The sequence below is a fragment of the Rutidosis leptorrhynchoides genome, chromosome 9, assembly GCF_046630445.1.
Source record: "Rutidosis leptorrhynchoides isolate AG116_Rl617_1_P2 chromosome 9, CSIRO_AGI_Rlap_v1, whole genome shotgun sequence".
Taxonomy (NCBI): Eukaryota; Viridiplantae; Streptophyta; class Magnoliopsida; order Asterales; family Asteraceae; genus Rutidosis; species Rutidosis leptorrhynchoides.
In genome coordinates this window covers 231,327,196-231,347,627 of record NC_092341.1, presented here as the reverse complement: position 1 = coordinate 231,347,627, position 20,432 = coordinate 231,327,196, and the positions used below count along the sequence as shown (strand labels likewise).

At 33.9% G+C, this 20,432-nt stretch overlaps 2 protein-coding genes across 2 annotated transcripts; one reads left to right on the top strand and one right to left on the bottom strand.

Annotated features, from left to right (window-relative positions):
• Positions 1-4,535: 4,535 nt before the first annotated feature.
• Positions 4,536-8,424, top strand: LOC139866319 (altered inheritance of mitochondria protein 32-like). Its single transcript, XM_071854516.1, has 5 exons — positions 4,536-4,882; positions 5,019-5,104; positions 6,436-6,741; positions 6,851-6,934; positions 7,762-8,424. The coding sequence occupies exons 1-5, from the start codon at positions 4,619-4,621 to the stop codon at positions 8,090-8,092; spliced, it is 1,071 nt and encodes a 356-aa protein (XP_071710617.1). The 5' UTR covers positions 4,536-4,618; the 3' UTR covers positions 8,093-8,424.
• A 2,023-nt stretch (positions 8,425-10,447) lies between these two features.
• On the bottom strand, positions 10,448-12,393 carry LOC139866801 (U-box domain-containing protein 45). Its single transcript, XM_071855089.1, has 2 exons — positions 11,980-12,393; positions 10,448-11,333 (listed from the first exon to the last, which is right to left on the bottom strand). Exons 1-2 carry the CDS (start codon positions 12,201-12,203, stop codon positions 10,580-10,582), a joined length of 978 nt encoding a protein of 325 aa, XP_071711190.1. The 5' UTR covers positions 12,204-12,393; the 3' UTR covers positions 10,448-10,579.
• Between the last annotated feature and the right edge of the window lie 8,039 nt (positions 12,394-20,432).

Here is a 20,432-nt window from a genome sequence, read left to right as displayed (position 1 = left end):
CGACATCAACGAGTCATGAGTGATTATAATTAGCGATGATGATTATGATTTTATGTTATACCTGATGATGACGAGAAGATGAGATGGAGATGATACAAAAAATAATGAAGATGAAATGATGGTATGAGCAGAGTCTCTCTGATTCCTATTCCGGTCAAAACCATCACCGATCTTCGATTAATGCTTTATTTCTGTTACTGTTTCTGTCGGATTTCCCAATACCACCATGAGACGCCGCTGCACTTAACCGGACTCTGTTGTTGAAGAAGACGATTGATGATGCGAAGAAAGAGGAGATAACCGATACTTGTGGCGGCTGAGATTAATCCTAATCGAGCAACCGTTATATATTTTTCTTTATTGGGTTTATTAATAGATGGATCATTTAGTAGGTAAAAGAAATTGGATTACTTTTGATTTGGGTCACTTAGGCTGTTAATGGACTTGAAACTTGGAATATATTGTTGGGCTTCCTAATACGGGTTGAGTATAATCGAAAACGTAATTAAATCATAATAATTAGAACGGAAGAGTGGTATAAAGAGTTGTTTGGTTAGCGGGATGTCGCGGGTTCAAACCCGGACTTGGGCATTTTTTTTATGACTACTTCTTGAGGTAGTTTACTTATTACTCAATATTATTATTACTATTGTTATTATTAATTATTATTGTTATTAGACTAGTACAAATATTAAAAATCTAATTACTAGTATCATTCATACAATTAATATAATTATCATTATTGTTAGTATTAGTAATATCCTTATTATTATTATTATGAACATCATTATTAGAAATATTATTATCATTATTATTATTAGTAGTATTAACATTACTTTTATGATTATTTATAACATTATTATTATTATTATTATTATTATTATTATTATTATTATTATTATTATTATTATTATTATTATTATTATTAACATTATTACTATTACTACAAATAAAATGACTAACGTTATTAACAAAATTATTACTTTCAATATCATTACTAAATATAATTATTATTATTATTATTATTATTATTAATATCATTATTTTAGTATTATTATAATTATTACTTTAACAAACAATTGATATTTTTATAAAAATATAATTATTATATATATATCATACTACATACTAAACTGTTATTCTTACTTAAGTTACATATAATATATAAATATATTTTAATATGATCATATATATAAATTTTAATACATTATATATTTTAATTAAGACACTTTAATATGAATCTAATATATAAATATTAAGGATTTATTTAAAATATATAAATAGATATAATTAAGTTATTTATTAATAAATAGTAATATATATAAACTTGTTTAAATGTTATTATATGTTTTAATATATATAACTGATATAGGTTCGTGAATCCGAGGCCAACCCTGCGTTGTTCAATATCGACATATGTATTTTTACTACAAAATACATTATTGTGAGTTTCATTACTCCCTTTTTAAATTCTTTTGCAATATATATTTTTGGGACTGAGAATACATGCACTTTTATAAATGTTTTACGAAATAGACACAAGTAATCGAAACTACATTATATGGTTGAATGATCGAAGCCGAATATGCCCCTTTTGCTTGGTAGCCTAAGAATTAGTAAACCAGTCTACTAATTGACGCGAATCCTAAAGATAGATCTATTGGGCCTAACAAACCCCATCCGTTGTAGCGGATGCTTTAGTACTTCGAGTTTTTATATCATGTCCGATGGATGTCCCGGAATGATGGAGATATTCTTATATGCATCTTGTTAATGTCGGTTACCAGGTGTTCAATCCATATGAATAATTTTTGTCTCTATGCATGGGACGTATATTTATGAGAAATGGAAATGAAAATCTTGTGATATATTAAAATGATGGAAATGAATATTTATGATAAACTAATGAACTCACCAACCTTTTGGTTGACACTTTAAAGCATGTTTATTCTCGAGTATTAAAGAAATCTTCCGCTGTGCATTTGCTCATTTTAAAGATATTACTTGGAGTCATTCAGGACATATTTCAAAAGACATTGCATTCGAGTCGTTGAGTACACCAAGATTATTATTAAGTCAATTATAGTTGGATATATTATGAAATGATATGCATGCCGTCAACTTTCGATGTAATGAAAGTTTGTCTTTTAAAATCGAATGCAATGTTTGTAAAATTGTATCATATAGAGGTCAAGTAACTCGCGATGTAACCAAATGTAATGTATTCGTCCTGATGGATTAGGACGGGTCGTTTCAGTATACGGATTAATCCACATTTTTTAATGATAGCCTTTAATGTCATTAGTAAATAAGTTTAAAATATACATACTTCCTATATTTAACATTCAATTTACAAATATAGATAAGGATATAGTGGGAACTTTTAGTAAATTTTAATGTTATTTTGATTAAGATATATTTATTTTAGTTGAGCATATTAAAATAATAAGTGAGACTGTTTTTTTTGAAACGAAGGAGTATAGTGTAATAAATTATATATATACTAAGAGCTCTCCCAACGGTTCGTCCAGCAGGCCCGCCCAAACTCGCCCAGGCTGGGCGTCGATGGCACCAAACCCGCTCAGGGTTCGCCCAGCACCCGCCCAGGCCAACTCGTCCAGCTTCATTACTATTGTGAGCACATTTGTGGGCGAAAAAAGTTGGGTTTTTTTGCCCGTTAATTGCCTCCAACGGCTCTTTTGCCTCCAACGGATCTGTCAACGGCTACTTTCCCTTTTTTTTTTAATTTTTTTTCTTTTTTAACTCTATTTAAACTCCACATCACGAGATTTGCCTCCCGATGAATACGATATGCTAATGCTTGCTCCAGACAAAATTAAGAAAAAATATGCGAAGAAATTGCAAAACATGGACGACGACGACGATGAGTAGTTTGATTATTTAGCTTTCTAGTATTTTTTTTAATTGTCGTAATCTTTTAATTTTAAATTGTCGTAATGTTTTAAATTTTAATTATTGAATTTTTTTTAATTTTAATGAAATGGTAGTTTTATGTTTTTTATTTTAAATTTATCATATAAATATTAATAATTATTTGATAATATAAAATAATTCAAAAAGAAAATAAAAAAATGGAAGGAGGAGTGTCTTTGTTGGGAGTGTTTAGTCCTGGGAAGGAAGTAAGATGGAGGTGCTGATGTGGCGCTGAATAGTTGGTTAGTCCTGGAAGACATCCTGTCACTATTGGGAGCACTCTAATAGACATGGAGAACTTGGTCGTTCCCTTTATTTTTTTTTTTTGCCGTTTCACACCCCTTTTTACACTCTGAATTTTCAGTTTACCCCCCAACTACAACCAACCTACAAAAAATACACCAAACTTCAGGGGTTTAAACCGTAACTTCTGTAACTTAAAATACAAACTCCACCCAAACACTTCGACAACCCATTCCTTCCTCCTCGCCGCGAGTTAAATTTAACAGGACACACCGTTAAGCTCGAAATATTTTTATGAACATAACGAAACTAACTGCGTTCGAAACGGACACTTTTTTTAAAAAATGCTAAAAACAACGACAACCCGTAACTTCCTGCTCGTCACGAGTTAAATTTTTTCGACAACACCGTTAGAGTCGAAATAATTTTATGAACAAAACGTAACTAACTACGTTCGAAACGGACACTTTTTAAAAAAATACTAAACACAACAACAGCCCGTCTCTTCCTGCTCGCCGCGAGTTAAATTTTTTCGACAGCACCGTTAGACTCGAAATAATTTTATGAACAAAAAGAAACTAACTACGTTCAAAACGGACACTTTCCCATAAACGCTAAAGATAACGACGTCTACAACAGCGCTTAATACACGAGTCGTTTTCCCTTATGTAAATACGTAAAACTACGTTAAATATGAATACGCAGGACTAAAGCTCCCGCCGCATCGCGCGGGCCGGATCCGGACTAGTTGTTATTATTGTAATTGATAAAAAAAAACATTTTTTATGCTACGTTTAATGGACATGAATGGAGATGGAAGAAGGATAAAATACATAGAGAAATATTCATTTGAATCTATAAATTAAGTTGAGATTTAAAGAACCAATGAGAGCGTGACATGTGGCGTGAAAATCACATGTCATTGAAAAAAAAATTTCAAAATTTTTTTACGAAAAAAAAAAACTGAATTTTTTTTTTTCGAAAATATTTTTTTTAAATAATTTTTTTTTACAATCACCCATGATTTACTTGCACAATCACATGTGATTAAATTGTACAATTATATGTGATTGAATTTGACATGCATAATCACATGTGATTGTAAAAAAAATTTCAAAAATTTTTTTGTTTATAAAAAAAAATTTTGAAGTTTTTTTTTCGAAATTTATATTTTTAATTTGTTTTTTCAATTACATGTGATTTTCGCGCCACATGTCACTCTCTCATTAGTCCTTTGGATTTCAAGCAAATTAATGGAAGTAAGCAAAAATACATACTACAAAATACGGAGTAGTAATTAATTTGAATTAAGATAAATAATCAACCCCTATTAAATCTCAGCCGTTGCCTTTACCTTCCTCATTTATCTAACCTTCTTTCTCACACGCAAACACACACCCTCTCAACTTATACTCCGACCGCCGTCGATACCTCTTCCGGCATGGCCGCAGCATCGGAAAATGGTGCCAGTGACATCACTACTGAACCTGTGGTGATCGATGATGACGTCAAGTCCGGATTCCAGCGAGATGAGATGTACACCGAAAAGCTCTCTGGAACAGTTAATCCGTACGAACGTCACGTTTTCTTATGCTACAAGACTCACCTTGACTGGCCTGCTCGTGTTGAATCTTCTGTTTCAGATCCGCTTCCTAAACGTCTTGCTGGAGCGATCAAGGATCGTAAAAATGATTTCGCTGTTAAGGTTACTCTATCTATATGTATATATCCATATTTTAACTGTAGTAATTGAAATTCACTTTGTTTTTATCATTCTGATAAGATATTTGTATGTTTCAACTGTTGATTAGTGTTAATCTTACGTGTTTTTACTTTTGTAGACTATGTTGACTATATTTGAAGGCGGTGATGTTACTGGTTTATCTGATGGAGATGTTCTGATTTTTCCTGATATGATTAAGTACAGGTATTGCGATGTTCGCTAGGGTTTTGAGTTCGATGTGTTTGATCTTTTGCTTAATATCGTTTAGGTTTGGTATATGTTTTAGAATTATTACATACTGCTTGTTGCTGTTGTCAATTTTGAGATTAAAAGAATACTTGATGTCATATGAAAATTGTTACGAGATTTTTGAGTTAGTGAAATGAAAGGCTAGGCATCTGTTTTTGTATTTGTGATGAAGTGATGCTTCAGTTGGCATATATTTAGTCATGCGCTAAAAGTTAGATGATGTTTTGATTTAGTTAGCATTTGTATTGTCAATTTTGAAAGCAACATGATGCTTGATGTTCATGTACAAATTCTTAGTGAGAATTTTGCTAAATGTGTCCAGTTAGATGAGAATTTGAAATAGTGAAATGCAGGTTAGGTATCTGCTCATATATTTTGATGGAGTGATACTATAGTTTGTATCTAATGGTCTCGAGTTAAAAACATATAATGTTCACTTTAGCCATGAATATTTTAGCGATTTTATTGGCAAAAGAATAAGCAAATGTCATGTGGAAGTCGTTGGGTGAGTTTCACTGTTTTCTTTATTTGGATAGTGATTTCGATTTAGTAAAACAGAAGGTTCAAGGCTTTTGCTCATATAGTTATGATAAAGTGATAATTTAGTTAGCATATTCTTGGTCGTCTGTTCAAAATTTGATGATGTTTTGTTCCGATATATGTCTAGCCTGTAATTTTGCTTTGCTAATATGAACAAGTGAAATCAGATAGTGTGATTTAGAAACGATGAAGATACAACCATTGTTTTTTATAAGAATGTTGTTTATGAGTTAATGGTGACAACACTAGCATGATCAAAGAATTCTGCTACCGAATTCTACGAAGAATAAAATAGTAAAGAAGTTTTCCTGCATGCTCACCTGACTTTGCAAACTTATAGACCCTAAACACCGGGAAACACAGTGTTCCGTTTCATGTTTAGGCTGTACTGTTTTCTTTTAATCGGAATAAATGAAATCGGATTGTAGGAATTTAAAACATTGATAAGAATGTTGTTTAAGGATTGATTGTCACCTATAGTTCATAAATTATGGTCAGCAGAATGAGAGCAGTAGCATCCAAAATAGATAAGAAGACTACTATTTCATAAAATTGTACAACAGGAATAGCACTTATAAGGAACTGCGTACTGATACTTTTCTGGATTTTTAGTAGAATTATATATGACTGGGGAGAGATATGTGGTATTTTTATGTAGACCATCACCATCATGAACGGCATGTGATATTCTTGTTTGTACACATCTGCTTAGGTAGGTTGCTTACTGATATATGTTTATAATGAAGGGGTTTGGAAGAATCAAACATCGACAGTTTTGTGGAGGATGTGATTGTGAATGGCAAACCATGGTCTTCAGGAACAGTGGAGACAGTGACAGGCTCACATGTGTTTGTGTGTGCTCATAACAGTCGAGATAAAAGGTGTGGTGTTTGTGGACCACCTTTAATCAAGAAGTTTAATGAGGAGATTGCTGTTAGGGAGCTGAAGGATCAGGTGTTTGTGAGTCCTTGCTCACATGTTGGGGGGCACAAGTATGCCGGGAACTTGATAATATACAGTGCAGTCCAAGATGAGAAAGTGACTGGTCATTGGTAAGAACATTTCATTCACCATGTTTCTCTACTTTATTTTTATTTTTTGAAGTGATATTCAAATTATATTTCATATGTTTATGTTTTCTATGTTATTCGTGTATTACAGGTATGGTTATGTTACCCCGGATGATGTGCCTGAATTGCTTGACCAGCACATTAAGAAGGGTGAGGTCATCGAAAGGATTTGGAGGTACTATCTTATAGACTTGGTTTTATCTATTTTTGATTTATTCAGCGTTGATTGAGACTTATATTTCTATAAGGCTATACCTACTAACCAGGCAACCCCTCTTTATCTGAAACCACAGATGTGTTGTAAAATTGCTGTATTACTGTTCAGTTGACATGTATTTAGATGATTATGCAGACCAGCATGGCTAAAAGTTCATATAATTTAATAATTGATACAAATTAATGATTCAACCCTGTTCAGTTGACTGACTTTTTTTTTAATGAGTCAACCCTGTTACCCTGATAGTATGTCAGCCAGACATGTGCTTTATATAGGCGAGGTTGCAAAAATCGCTACTTAAGGAGTACTCGGTCGAGACTTTTTAGGGAGTAATCGGCAACTCGGGGAGTACTCGGATGTTGACTAAGTTTGACTTTGACCAATTTTGCCCGAGCTTTTATCAATTTTGACTGATTTTCCGAGCAATCTAGAGTTTTGGCCGAGTTTTGACCATTTTTCAGGGTAATCACGAGTTTTGTTCGAGTTTGACCGGGTTTGACCGAGTTTGACTGAGTACTCCCCGAGCTGCAAAAACCGAGTACTCACCAAGTAATTCCGAGCTCTGCAACACTGTATATAGGAGAAGTATATGTGGAAAAGGATGGGTAAAACAGGGTGGGTTTACGGATAAATCACCATCGCATTTTCTTCTATACAAAAGTCGTTACTTAGATACACTTTGGGTATCTTCAAAACTGTCCAACCCGTTTCCTTTTCAGCTAGAAATTCTGCTTTTTTTGCTTATTATATTGAACATTAATAAGGTTAAATCAATTTGACTTCAGGGGTCAAATGGGTGTTCCTCCTGTTGAAACAACTGAGAAGGCAGTTGAAGAGTCACTTCCAAATGGAAACGGTCTCGAAGTCAGTGAAAAAGATGACATCATAAGCAATATCAAAGACCAGAAGAACACTGGCAGCTGCTGTCAAGGTGCTAATGGAATCTCATGCTGCAGAGATGAAAGCTCAGACCCAAAAGAGGTTAAGAAGTCGATCTTTAAACCTGGATTCTTTACTAAAAAGTGGGAGCAACATGAGCTTTATACAGCTGGTGCTATTGTTGGTGCTCTGGCAACTGTAGCTGTGGCCTACAGCCTTTATAAAAGGTCACACTAAGTTTTGATCGCATGGTTACTCGGTCCCATGTTACTTGGCTTTTATCACGAATAGTAAACAGATTTTAAATATCTATATTGCAAGGTTAGTATCAAATATTGTAATCAGTATGCACTCACTGAAAGAAAGTCTATCTACTTAGTTTTGCTACGTATACAAACATAGTATTCGGTATATCGCCCTGAATGTAAGGGTACAAATTAGCATCAGTCTGGTATTTTGATGGTCCTTTATGCTTGTTCCGTTTTGAATTCTGGATACCATGTAGTTATATGAAATATGAATAATTGGTATATGATTTGTGATCCAGAGCCCAGGGGAATTCTTTAAAATGTTGATGCATATTTTGTGAAATTTGGCAAGGTAATATGATGGATGTAAATTGTTTAAGTTTTAAGCGTCAATTCTTGTAAAACATGAGGGTATTATTGACCGAATGTGACTGAATCGCCGTTAGACCATTACCAGTTGTCTTTTCAAAATAGGACTCATACACCCGTTTTTTTACAAGTCCAAGCCACATGTTGATTGATATAATGATATCAATTTGTAGATTCCATCATCACCTATGCATCTGGTGACCTGGAACAACCAGTACATCTTCATTGTATTTAATTACCTCTTAATGTAATATGTATGAGGTTGACCATCACGGACTGCTAGCACTTAATCTTCCTCAAAATTCGAATTTTGGTGAAGTTTTTCATTGTTGGCCTAAAACTCATGGTGTCCAGTCAAGTGGAAAAACGGAAAAACACCGAAGTACATAAACTAAATTTGATCTCATTCAGATTCAGTTTGTGTTCCATTTGATATGTCTGATTCGGTCTGCAATTAATACAAGAATACTCAATTTCAATTTGATATGACTGAATTCTGATACGGTTTGCAATTATGGAATTGACTGTTGTTAAAATACTGTCAATACATAGAGTTTGTTACTCAAAATCAATAAGAAAGAGAAATTAGGAGTAATGGGAAGGAGACCCAGAAAACACAATAATACCTCCTCATCTGCAAGTTAGTTATAGGAGTTAACAGTTGAAACTAAATGTCAGTTAATTTTTAGACGGCTCGTGCAAAAAGTTTCAAAAACTGGACTATTAAGATATATGTTGAAAGTCAGATGAAACTACATGGGATAATTTAAATAATTTACCGTAAGCTGTTGGGGTGACCTTCACCCCTTTCCCACACCGGTTGGAGAGGCAAAAACAAAGGCTCATATATGTGGCTTGATACCTCTTCCTCACAGGACGCGTTTTAAACCCGTGAGGGCAGTTGAGTCGCTGGTGGCTCGCTGTTCTCAAAGCGGACAATATTCTGTGGTGGTCCTGACTTCTGTCTCCGTTGCCATCAACATAAGCTTTGTAAATGGTGAAATTATACAAACTTGCATTTATATCTAGTCTTGATATTTTATGGATAAACCAGTTTTACTGACATACCACGCTCATGGGACCATGTCTTTACTCTTTAGGACCATACATTCAGGTCCAATCGTATCTAGATCTTGGTGAGATCAGGCTTGGTTTTTCCGCTAACATGTTAAGGTTTATTGGAACTTTCAGGCATAGGACTAGATCTTGATCAGGTTCAGGCTTATTTAGAAATCTTTATGATGAAATCTTCACAACTGTTTAACAAACTACGTATGATGTCATCCGAACGCGAAATTAGGCAGTTACTCGGGTTTGAGTTAAACCCAAGATTAAAGTGGTATTTGTTTGGTTTGGTATGAACCATCACTAGATAGCCCAGTGGTTGAGGCCTCGAGTTCCTTGCAAGAGGTCTCAGGTTCGAATTTCGACCAGGACAAATATTTAGTGGCGGCCAAAGATGGGTTGGAAACAGCCATAGACTAAGCTGCGTACATCAGAGTATAAGGTCCGATTACTCGCCCACCCAAGCCCGAACAGAGAAAACCTTTTACCTTGTTTGGTTTTGGTATATAATAAATTTACTCTTAAATGTAGTATCCAAATTTAGTCTTATAGAGAACCTTAAAAATAACCCGGTTTTAATAAACTTAAGTATGTAAATATGTAATCAACTCAAATTGACATTTGGCTAGTAAATTGCTCATGAACTTGGTAACATTTCACAACTAAATTGCTCATGAACTTCTTGTTAAGTTTTATAGGTCAAATCTCTCATACCTAAAGGGGCAAAATTCTTAAGTTAAAGTTACCATTGACATAAATTCTAGTATAATTTGTGTGGTTTAAGTTCATAACTAGTGGGCAAGGTAGATATCAGGGTTGTTAGGTTAGTTTGTAAGCATTTTAGTACACTGTAGAACATTTCATATCAATTTTAGTTGCATTTTCCAAATTACGATTAACTCGTTAGCAGTAACAATCGAAAACGTACTCATGTTCATATCAACAGGGTGAAATTATGCTTTTTGATCAAAGTTAGCCGAAACTAATATTTACAATCACAAACAGAGAAAAAAACCTCTTCATCTTCTACATAAAAAAGCATTCATGTAGCAAGTCTAGCAATCATCTCTTCAACCATTCCAAGTTCAATTCCTCCCATTTCACTTCTATCAATCTCCTCCATAACTTCTTCAAAAACCACATTTTTCGACCTTTCGTTTCCACATTCATCTGTGCAATCCCGCAAAAGCCTAAGGAGCGATTTCGCGATTCCTTTAGCTCGCGGTGTCCCGTCAATACTAAGCTGAAGTAACCCCGGAATCGCTCCTTCCCTTAAAATCATCCCTCTATATATCTCCCTACTACTTTCACATATCATCAACAATATTCCAACTGCGTACTCTTTACACATCTTCGAACCATCTTCAACTGTTTCGACAAGTGCTTGAACGGCGATTACGGTCGAAGCGGTTTCTCTTAATGCAAGGTGTGATGAAGAAACTATGTTTTCGAGTAAACAAATGGCTTTTTCTACTACTTTTGATGACTTTTCGGACTCGTTTATAAGATGGATTATGGAAGATGATGTAGTTGATAGTAGATTGGTGGGTATAAATGGTGAGAGGTTATGGAGAGTGACTATGATATCAAGTTTTACTTGAGTACTATTGTTTTCAAGAAGGGATTCATTTAGGATTTCAATGGCACCACAAGTAGCCATTTTTGGTTTGTTTGCTGGACTTGTTGATAAGATCAAAATTGCTGCTACTGCATGATCATCTAATGGATGGATTTGTGATTTTATTAGGTTTAAAAGTAGCGGAATCGCTCCTGATTTTGCAATCTTGATCTTGTTTCTGTAAACATAACATATAATGTATTAGTTCCACAATCTTGGGTTGATAGATGAATAGGTCTATAAACTTTCCAAAAATGGTATTACTTTGCCGCGGCCTAAACGGGTTATCCTGTGACCGTTTCTGACCTATTTCGGCCACCCAAATATGTTGTTAGTGAGATTTATACACTTCTTGTGAGGATATAGCAAGGGTGTTCACGGTCTGGGTTGGTCCGGTTTTAACTAAATCTCAAATCAAACCGGCGTCTTCGGTTTCAACATATATCAAACCAGATTAGACCAAGAAAATTGTCTTGCTGACCCGTTTGGTCCGATTTGGGCCAGTCCGGTTTAACCCCGGTGGCCTAATGAAACCGTAAATCGGACGGGTTATGTGGTTTGGTGATTTTCAAGCCGGCGCCCGGACCGCTAGTATCCAAAACTGGACCGAACCAACTAAATCGATACGGTTCAGCTGGTTTTTGCGGATCCCTAGATATCAGGACACTAGGTTATCTTTTGGGATAGTTTTCGAATTTGTTTTTCTTGAAGTGATTAAGCAATATTAAATAATCGAAATGATCAGATGATAGGTTTTGAAGGTGTGTAGTATGTGTGTTGACTTTTGAGTCGCGTATTAAACTGATAACTGTTACAAAACAAACCTTTCGCTACCGTAGGTGAGACTGAGTAGAGCCAAAACAGCAGATTCAGCGGATTTGAAATCTCGAGCAGCATGAAGCATGGAGACTATCGGTATAATTGCTCCATTATCACCCAATTTGTGTCTCTGTCCCTTGTTTGTAAGATGAATAACCGCCTCAACGGCTGCAGCCTTGGCTTCATGATCACCGAACGAAAGCGCTTTTACGAGACGGCCTTCAGGCATCGAAAAAGATTATATTATGCAAATGGAAGCAACTTAGTTTATGTATTCTTCATAGTAGAGAAGAGTATATATACTAGTATTAGGTAGTTAGTATTAGTTAGTTGCCTTGATGTTGCAAGTAGATTGATACTTTTTAGAGTAAATTTGGATGAGAAGCAAAGGTTACTATTCCCTATATTTGGTATGGACCATCAAGCTGCTTTTAAGGCGAGTGTTTGGAGTTGGGGATTGGGATCTTTTAAATTTCCTTAAATAGAATAACCAACACCGAGCTTACATGTAATAAACTACCCCATGTGTGCTATCCTTCAAAATCTTCTTTTAGATAATTCTCTAATATAATATCTTTTTTTATTTTATTTTATTATTATCTGTGTTTCACTAATGTGCAACTCTATACAAGTTATGAAGTTATGTTGTACGGAATATTTGATTAGGGGTGTGTTTGGATAAAACTAATTGGAGCTGGAGCTGGAGCTTGTAGCTGGAGCTGAAACTTATGAATCAGAACTGGAGCTGGAGCTTATTTTTGAAGCTGGTAGCTGGAGCTTATTATTTTCTATAAGTGTTTGGTAAACTAGCTAGAGCTTATTTTTCAATTCATAAGTTCTACTTTTTTTCATAAGCTACTAGAAGTAGCTATTTTTCTAGAGCTTATGATTTTCATAAGCTCTACTTTTATGTCTACCAAACAAAGCTTATTACTTGAAGCTTATTAAAATTATAAGCTCAAGCTCCTATAAGCTCCTCCGCCAAACACATCTTAGGTTGAAAATTTTCAGATAACATCATTTGTATTTTCTTTTTAAAGGATGTTGTAGGCATCATTTAGAGGAGAATTAACTACTTTCGCGATCATGTACCACACATGTATGCACTTTCCGATGGAAACCATACGAGCATGTGAATCGGGCCGAATTCCTTGATGTGGATCGGTAAAACCTCCTTAGAAACTTCTTAGGAGACAGAGATCGAACCCCTGACCTATACCCCGAATACACAAGGTAATTGGGGTTCCATCATTTGTATTTAATACGTATTTATTTAATGCAATCCTTGGCTAACCGTTTTTAAAAAAGTAAAATCAAAAATTGAATTCAAATTGAATTCAAATTTGTAAAACGAATAGAACAAATTTGATTCTGTTTGAATTGTACACGATTTTAACCGAATATAGAACAACCCTAGAAATGTAAAAGTGTTGAGCTAAATGAAAGACCTCTTTCTTTTCAAATTTTAAATTTAAGACTTTTAAAAATGTTTCGGGTTTTTATAATAAAATTAGTAAAAGAATTACACTTTTTTTCCTTTTATACCAATGAATGAGATTTAATATAAGTTTATAAACATGTAAGGTTTTTTTTTGTATTCAGACTTCACGGAAAAAACTGAGTTGCCCAATGAAGCACACCACCCGGGTTCAATTCTTGGCTATGTCAAATTGTTCAAAAATGAAGTGTGACTAGAGGGTGCACATAATGCGCAATTCACCCGATACCAGGTATCGCGCTCGGGGGGCTTGATTACCCGAGGTTTTACCTTCTATGGGGGAGCCAATGTGCTCGTTCATAGGAGAGTTTCCTCGCTTACCAAAAAAAAGACTTCACACGGAAAAGTGACTATTTTAATCAATTTATGCACTATAATTGGGTGACTCTACCGAGTGTTTATAATTAATTTGCTATCATCGAGGTTACTCTATGAGGTTTGAACTTGAAACGTGTTGCAATAGTCATTTATCAATGGGTTGCAAATGAAGCTATCAAAAATCGTTTGTTTATTATTGTGGCTTCCCTGTTTTGGATCCTTTGACGATTTCATAGTGGAGCTATTTTTTCGGAGTATATCTTGAAGGAGAATGAATTATTTGACTCCATCAGAAACTATTCACTTGCAGACAAACAAGTGGATTTAAAGATAATATGTCTTGGAGGCTTGGACAACTTGACTTATGATGCTATTGTAATTTTTTTTTTTTGTTTTGTTTTTTTTTTTTTTTTCTAGTTTCTTGGTAGAAGTCTAATAATTGTCAGTAAAAAATAAGTTTGTGAAACTTAATAAGATACTAATTGTTTGACTTTATGAATATCACGATTCCATCACTTCATTAAATATCAAGAGTTGTAGATGTTTGATAGAATTTGAGACGATCAGATCATGTTCTAGAAGTCGAGTCAAAGTCAAAATCAAGTAAGTTCGTACAAAGTTAACCAATCTAACGGATAAAAAGAGCATAGACACGTATAAATAATCACAAAATAGTGTCACACTAGATACAAACTATATAATATAAAAATTCAAATAAACAATGGAAATTGGAGGTCGCACATGAATATCTATCTAAACCTTCATTCCCGGTGTGATCTCTGACTATTTTGTATGGCTCATAAATCCATAATTGGCTTCTTTTTTTTTTTTTTTTTTTTTTTTTTTTTTTTCTCTTTAATCAATGATGATGGGTAACATGCTTCAAATATCTATATCATTTTGCCATTAACTCTTTTTAAATGCTACTATTTGCTCATATATATCTCAACCAAAATCACTTACAATATTTTAGTGCACACTAGGGTTGGGAGTTAATTATTGTTACGCTATTTGTACTGCTATCAAACTAGGTTTGTGGAGTAAGAAACTCTACATTAATGGTAGTTTGCAATTATACGGCGAGTGTTGTTCTATTTGCAAGTTGCAACTGAAGAAATCACTGCACCCCACCCTATAAAAACCTGTTTTGACCTTTTTCTCTTTTCTACTTTCATTATATATATTAATATTAATATTAACTTTAGTATAAATTTAATATATAGTATATATATCCTTTTCTATTCCATTTCATGTATTTATTTACTGGAATTCATGACATTCAGTGAATCTGAAGCAATCCGTAATTCTGATTTTGGGCTACCATTCGTTGATTTTGATAATTATTTCTGGTAATTTTTAAAGTGATTATAAAAATAAAATTAAGATATAAACTTATATTTACATTTTGTGTATATTTCAAATCTCGTTCACTGAGAGTACACACGTTGTGAGTGTGTGCTCTGTTAGGAATTTTGTAAATCTGATGAGTCAAAAAAGTATAAACTGAAAAGTATTTTGAGTATGTATTATTTGAATCTGTATATTTAGAGTCTGTAGAAACTAGAGTCTGGAAAATTGAAAAACACATACTCTGCTCTACGAGAAATACAGATTCTACTGATGCTGAAAAGAGATATAGATCAAATCAAATACACGTGAAATTTTGAAGATAAGAATGAAGAAATTCCATCTAAGCGAATATCTCTGATTTCTAGGAGAAGATCATTGAAGAGATATAATATTATCTAGTTTCCTTTTATTTAGTTGTGTTAGTTCTGGAATAAATTTGTGAAGATTTGAGAAGCGTGTTTCTCAAATCTATAAATAGGAAACTTGTAATTCATTCCAAATCGCCAATACAATATCAATTATCTTCTCTAAATTGTTCGTTCTATTTTGTGTTCTTTTAATTGAAAAGTTCAATGATTCCACACTTTATAACTTAATTGTTATTCTGTTCAATTGATCCTATAAAACGTTATGGGTTGTTGATTTTGGACCAATAACTGGTATCAGAGCAGTTAAAGATATAAATTCTTTTTGATATTCTTTAAACGATCTATTAATTCCTAGAACAAGAAAACACACAAATTTTGTGATCATGTCTGCTTCAATTACTGCTCTAGTTATGGCAGGAAAAGGTGTTCCCATCTTTGATGGTACTGATTTTACAACCTGAAAACTAAAGTTACTTTGGTATCTAGGTTCCATTCATGATGAAATGGAAAGAGTTCTAACAGAAGGACCCATTATTCCAGGCAAATGGACTGAAGTTGTGAGCAATGCAGATGGTACTGTGGTCAAGCCTGCTAAGTTTGTTCAAACTCCAAGAACTCAGTAGACAGACCAAGATGCCATTCTTTATAGATTATATAGCAAAATCAGAAGTATTATTGGCAATGCTATTTCTTTTCCTATCTTGAGAAAGGTAGAACATGCTAAAGCTGCAAAGGCTATGTGGGATATTTTGCTAAATGATTTTGAAGGGGTTATTGTGATTAAAACTCAAAAGAAGAAGAATTTTGTAAGGCTGTATGAAAATTTTACTGCTGAACCAAAGGAGTCATTGTTTGACCTTCATTCAAGATTTCAGGTTTTGATCAATGATCTGGAAGGTGCTGGAGTGATAAAGACACAAGCTGAACTGTGTCAAAAATTTATTGACGCACTTTCAGAAACTTTTGAATCTATCATTACCTCAATGGTAGTAAGTGAGAAGTTGGATAATTATGATCTTAGTGGTTTATATGGAATTCTCACAAATTTTGAGGAAATCAAATTGAAGAAGAAGATCAATGCTAAGAAGGTAGCCAAAGATCCAGATGTTGCTCTAGTTGCAACAACCAAAAGAAACAAAGACTTATTCTCAAGTTATTCTACCAAGGCTGAGTCAGATGAGGAAAGTGATGATTCTTCAGAAGATGAAGAGGTTCAAATGCTTGAAGAACAAAAGGCTCTTCTTACTCAAAGAATTGAAAAGAAAAAGTTTGAACCTAGGAAAGGAAAAAGTACCTTTGATCCCAAGAAGGCTACTTGTTTCAAGTGTGGAAATATTGGTCACATTGCTACTGAGTGTTGGTCAAAGGTTGATTCTAGTTCAGACTCTGGTAAGTATTTGGAAAAGGCAAAGAAGTACAAACAGAAGTACAAGAACTTGAAGAAGGAGGGTGTGAAGCCAGTGGCAAATAAGGCTAAGAAGGCTCTCTACACAGAAACTTGGGATGATGAAGACTCATCATCTGATGAAGAGGAAGATAAGTGTTTGATGGCAGTTATTGAGCAGAAAAAGTCATCTATTCAATTTGAGGCTGACTTGAAAATTGATGAGAAACTTAATAGTCAGTCAAATAGTGATAAATCTACTATTTATAAGGTACAAAATTTTGTTCACTATGTTGATAATGAAAATATAAGAATGTCTCAGTATTTGCTGAATGACTTTAAATCTTGTTTAGAAGAGAATAAAAGATTAAAATCAGAACTTAATAATCTTAAAGCCTTAGTTAGAGAGAAAGACATACAATAAGTGAAACAGATCAATGCATAATTGAACTAACAACATAAAAATCTAGTTTTAATAAAGAGGTTATAAGATTTGATGATGAGAAAAGGAAAATTAGAGAAAGAGCAGATAAGTATGAGAAGATTTGTAAATCTTGGTGTGTATCATCTAAGAAAAATTCAGATGCTATAGCTAGGCAAATACTAGCAGATATTAGGGCTGTGCTTGGTGTAGGTTTTGATCTTAAGATTGATACATGAGTTGAAAAAGAAAAGAATCCCAACAGATTTAAGCTTGTGATTTTACATAATACTTTTCTTAAGATTGATGGTGATAAATAATTCTTAACCAATGCTTTTGTTAGACCAGAATCTGAATCCATTTATAGCACAGAGCCTGTATCAGAATCTGTAAATACAGACTCTAGATCAGAGTCTGGATCATCAGACTCAGATACAAACTCAATTAAACAGAGTGACACCGTGATCTCAGGAAAGACACATGATGATTCTAAAAGTGAAAAACAGAAATGTTTTGAAATCAAAGCTATTACTAAACTGAAAATGCGAATTTTAAAACTCTGTTAAAAGCTAAAAGATAAACCTAAGGTCAAAACTGAGTAAAACAAACCCAAAAGTGTTGAAAAAGTCAACAAATGGCTAAAATTAGATAAACAATGATCAAACATTCAGAATCAATTTAAAGAAAAAATTGTTTGGATAGAGAATAAGCCATTTGTTTGGAGAGTAAAAAGCTCTTCATGTGAACCCACTGCAAAGTGGGTTCCCAAAGGTAACTAATGTTTATTCTTTTTGTATCTTGCGTAGAATGAAAGAAAATAGTTTTTGTATAATGGATGCTCAAGACACATGACAAGATGCAAGGAGCATCTTGAAGGGTTTGTAGAAGAAAAAGGTCCATCTGTTATATATGAAGATAACTCTGTTGGCAAAACTATTAGGTATGGTTTTGTCAAAGCTGGTGGTGTTTCTTTAAAGAGAGTTGCTCTTATGGAAGGGTTAATGCATAATCTGTTGAGTGTGAGTCAAGTTGCTGATGAAGATTGTGAGATAAGAATCAGGAAAAATGCTGGAATTATCTATGATCCTAAAGGGAAACCTATTATGGTTGCTTGGAGGCAACATAATGTGTATGTGGTTGATCTTGATACTGCAGATTCTGGTATTGATACCTGTCTTTACTTACAAACTATTCCTGAGTTAAATTGGTTATGGCATACAAGACTTTCTCATTTGAATTTCAAGAATATAAATGAATTGTCTAAAAAGAAGTTAGTAAGAGGACTACCACAGCTATCCTACAAAAAGGATAAAGTCTGCTCTGCTTGTGTTAAGGGTAAACAAACCAAAGCTCATTTTCACTCCAAGACTCTAGCTTCCATTAATGAACCTCTTCACATGCTTCATATGGACCCTATGAACATTAGAAGTTTGAGTGGAGAGAAGTATACCCTGATGATTGTTGATGAATACTCTAGCTTTACATGGGTAATTTTTATGTATGTCAAAAATGATGCATCAGAAGAGATCATTAATTTGATTAAGAAGGAGTAGGTACAAAAGGATAAGTTGGTTAAGCAATTAAGAAGTGATTATGGAACTTAGTTCAAGAATTTCTCTGCTGTCAGGACACCACAGCAATATGGTGTTGCTGAAAGAAATAATAGGACTCTTATTGAAGATGCAAGGACTATGTTGTGTCATGCAAATGTTGCTATTAGATTTTGGGCAGAAGCAGTAAATACTGCTTGTTATACTTAAAATAGATCTATTGTTGTAAAGAAGCATGAAAAGACTCCATATGAGCTGTATCACAAGAAAGTTCCTACTATTCATTATTTCAAATTTTTGGCTGCAAATGTTATATTCTCAATTAAATAGATTTGCTGGGCAAAATGGAACCTAAGTCCGATGAAGGCATTTTCATGGGATATTCATCTGTTTCTAAAGCTTATAGAGCATTCAACTCCAGAAGAAAGAAGATTGAGGAATCTATTCACATCAATTTTTATGAGAATTCTGTTACTACAGATGTCTCTGTTGATACAGATTCTAATATTCTTTTTGAACTCTCTCCTAAGAATGATGAGTCTAGATCACAGACTTACATTTCAGTATATGACTCTGAAGATGAAGATGCCTGTGTCAAGATCAATTATTCTTTGAATTCCACAAATGAAACTTCAACTACTGTAGTGGAAGCTACTGATGTTTCTGTTGAAGAAAATTCAGATGAAGATGATGCAGGTTCTGTTCCTTTGATTAATGGTACTGAAAGTGCTAGAAGATCTACAAGATCTATTAATCCTCCAAGATATCTTGAGGATTATGTTGTAAACACCAAAGGTTTACCTAAATGAGCTTCTACTTCACAAACTCCTATGTCTGATGATGCAATTGCTAATTACTATTTGTATACAAGTTTTCTTTCTCTCATTGAGCCTAAAAAGATTGATGAAGCTTTGAAATATGATGATTGGGTTGAAGCTATGATATAAGAATTAATGGAGTTTGAAGGAAATGAAGTTTGAACTTTGGTACTCAAGCCTGCTGGGAAGACTGCTATTGGAACTAGATGGGTGTACATGATTAAGGTTGATAAAGATGGTATTGTTGTGAGAAACAAAGCTAGGTTTGTTGCTCAAGGTTACATGCAAGAAGAAGGTATTGATTATGATGAGAATTTTTCACCTGTGGCAAGAATAGAGGCAATCAGACTCTTCTTATCTTATGCCTCTGACATGAACTTTGATGTGTCACAAATGGATATAAAGAGGTCATTTTTGAATGGGAAACTTCAAGAGGAGGTGTATGTTAAACACCCTCCAGGTTTTGTAAGTAAGAAATTTCCTGATTATGTTTACAGGCTTGATAAATCACTGTATGGTTTAAAACAAGAACCAAGGGCTTGGTATGATACTCTGACATCTTTTCTTCTGTCAAATAAATTTGTCAGAGGATCAATAGACAAAACCTTATTCATTAAAAAAGATAAAGGTGATGTCTTGCTTTTTCAGATCTATGTGGTTGATATCATTTTTGGTTCTACTAATCCACATTTGGGTAAATGGTTTTCTGATACAATGTCTAAACAGTACAAAATGAGTAATTTGTGCAAGT